Here is a 2,630-nt window from a genome sequence, read left to right on the forward strand (position 1 = left end):
TGTCGTATTTGGGGTTTTGAGATTTACATTACTTCACCTCAGGCCAGTCGGAGCCTTTCTTCCCGTCACTCGCACACGTAAAGTTAGAAAAAAAAACAGAAAAGGGTTTATGACTCTAATTTTACATCTTTTCCTCCAAAAAGTAGCTTTGAATGAATATTGCCTTAACAATTTTTACTCACCCAAGAAGAAACACGAGTGCGATGAATTCCTGGCTGCACATATTTCCACTTTGTTTCCTAGCCAAACATTTCGGGAGGGATACATAAAGACACAACACCCAGTCAGAACTGATATCAATGTGAGAATGACATCAAAGTTATTTTAGTCAATCTATTTATAACACATTTCCCCATTTCTGATGAAAGAAACATAAGTTTACAGTGCAAATAAGGCATCTCCCACACATTCTTGGTAGCAAAAACATTCAATCCTAATCTTTTCGATTAGCTTTTTGTAGACAATGTGATGTGTCAGACCTGATGGTGATGACGATAATGACGATGATGATGATGGTGATGTTCTGATGGGTCCCCTACCTAAAAGCAAATATGCTCAGCCTGCAAAGCACAACCGACCGCCTGAGTGGACACAACCATGGGATGTTTTTGTGTGAAATTGCATAGCTGAGCAGCTGAGCTCTATAGTGTCAGGGTGGGAGGTGAGGGCTGTGTGTGTGAATGTGTGTGTGTTTTCATATCACTAACAGGGAATTCAAACATTACATAAGTGCATTGTCCTTGTCCTGCCAAGAAAATGTTTGTTTAGCTGTTGGTACAGACTTCATACCCAGATTGTGCACCAAAGAAAAACATACATTCCTGCAGTTTTTTGGGGTAGGGGACTACATGAAAGAGAAAGAAAGCATATTGCAGACGAAAAAGAAAAGAACGGGACTGGGGATCCAAAGGAAAAAGAAGACGGACTGCACTGATAGAGTGGAATGGCCCTACTAATTTGAGATTCTCAGACACTATGCCTTTGGAGACAACTTTATTAAATGGGTAGGATAACTTTATACGGAACCTTATGCCGCAGTTAGGACAAACTCTAACATCTGCAAATTATTTAAAGGCCTACTGAAACCCACTACTACCAACCACGCAGTCTAATGGTTTATATATCAATGATGAAATATTAACGTTGCAACACATGCCAATACGGCCGGTTTAGTTTACTAAATTGCAATTTTAAATTTCCCGCGGAGTTTCTTGTTACGGCTAAAAGTCGTCTCTTTTCATCGCGCAATTACACATTATTCTGGACATCTGTGTTGCTGAATCTTTTGCAATTTGTTCAATTAATAATGGAGAAGTCAAAGTAGAAAGATGGAGTTGTGAAGCTTTAGCCTTTAGCCACACAAACACACAGTGATCCCTTGTTTAAAATTCCTGGAGGGGAAGCTTTACTATGGATCAGAGCGGTCAAGCGAACATGGTTCCCGACCACTTGTCAACCGGCAGGTTTCGGTGAGAAAATTGTGGTAAAAAGTCGCCTCTTACCAGAGTTCTGTGGAGTTTGCGCCATACTTGTACCTGCCGTGACTTCCCTCAGACACTGGCCTCAAGACACCCGTGGACACAACTCTCCGACTATCAGGTACTATTTAATCTCACTAAAACACCAGCAACACAATAGAAAGATAAGGGATTTCCCAGAATTATCCTAGTAAATTAGTCTAAAAACATCTGAATCCGTCCCAATGCAATCGCCTTTTTTTTTTTTTACTTTATTTTTTTTATTTTTTATTTTTCTAGTCCTTCGCTATCAATATCATCATCCACAAATCTTTCATCCTCGCTCAAATTAATGGGGAAATTGTCGTTTTCTCTGTCCGAATAGCTCTTGCTGCTGGAGGCTCCCATTAAAAACAATGTGAGGACGTGAGGAGCCCTCACCCTTGTGACGTCATCGTCTGCGACTTCCGGTAAAGGCAAGGCTTTTTTATCAGCACCAAAAGTTGCGGACTTTATCGTCGATGTTCTCTACTAAATCCTTAAAGCAAAAATATGGCAATATCGCAAAATGATCAAGTATGACACATAGAATGGACCTGCTATCCCCGTTTAAATACGAAAATCTCCTTTCAGTAGGCCTTTAAAATTTATAGATGATGTGGACAAGGAGACACACTATCTCCTTTCCTGTTTGTTATGGATATAGAACCGCTGGCAATAAGCTATACCGACACATCAAAACATAACATAATGATAGGACAACAGGAACACTACCTGCCTCCCTTATATATTCCTGAAAGATTTGTTAATATCTATCCCTGAATTTCAGAACTCCTAAGTTTAAAAGGGTTTATAAGCGAAAAAAAATGCTCTATAATGCTCTGAATCAATCAGACAGGGAAATATATGCCGAAATTGTTTGAAGTGAATTATATTTATATAGCGCGTTTCTCTAGTGACTCAAAGCGCTTTACATAGTGAAACCCAATATCTAAGTTACATTTAAACCAGTGTGGGTGGCACTGGGAGCAGGTGGGTAAAGTGTCCTGCCCAAGGACACAACGGCAGTGACTAGGATGGCGGAAGCGGGAATCGAACCTGCAACCCTCAAGTTGCTGGCACGGCCACTCTACCAACCGAGCTATGCCGCCCATATTTGGGAATCCAAATTGT

The 2,630-nt window shown here is 40.5% G+C and overlaps 1 protein-coding gene across 1 annotated transcript in view; it reads right to left on the reverse strand.

Moving 5' to 3' along the window:
• The window catches only part of si:dkey-266f7.9 (uncharacterized protein LOC100006223 homolog), a 28,420-nt gene extending 26,123 nt beyond the window's left edge, over positions 1-2,297 (reverse strand). The window contains exons 1-2 of the mRNA XM_061897534.1: positions 480-2,297; positions 183-239 (exon numbers count right to left, since the gene is read on the reverse strand). Coding sequence (XP_061753518.1) covers positions 183-223 — 41 coding nt within the window. The 5' untranslated portion in view covers positions 224-239; positions 480-2,297. The remainder of the gene's footprint in view (positions 1-182; positions 240-479) is intronic.
• Between the last annotated feature and the right edge of the window lie 333 nt (positions 2,298-2,630).

This window comes from Nerophis ophidion, linkage group LG04 (assembly GCF_033978795.1).
Source record: "Nerophis ophidion isolate RoL-2023_Sa linkage group LG04, RoL_Noph_v1.0, whole genome shotgun sequence".
NCBI classification, from domain to species: Eukaryota; Metazoa; Chordata; class Actinopteri; order Syngnathiformes; family Syngnathidae; genus Nerophis; species Nerophis ophidion.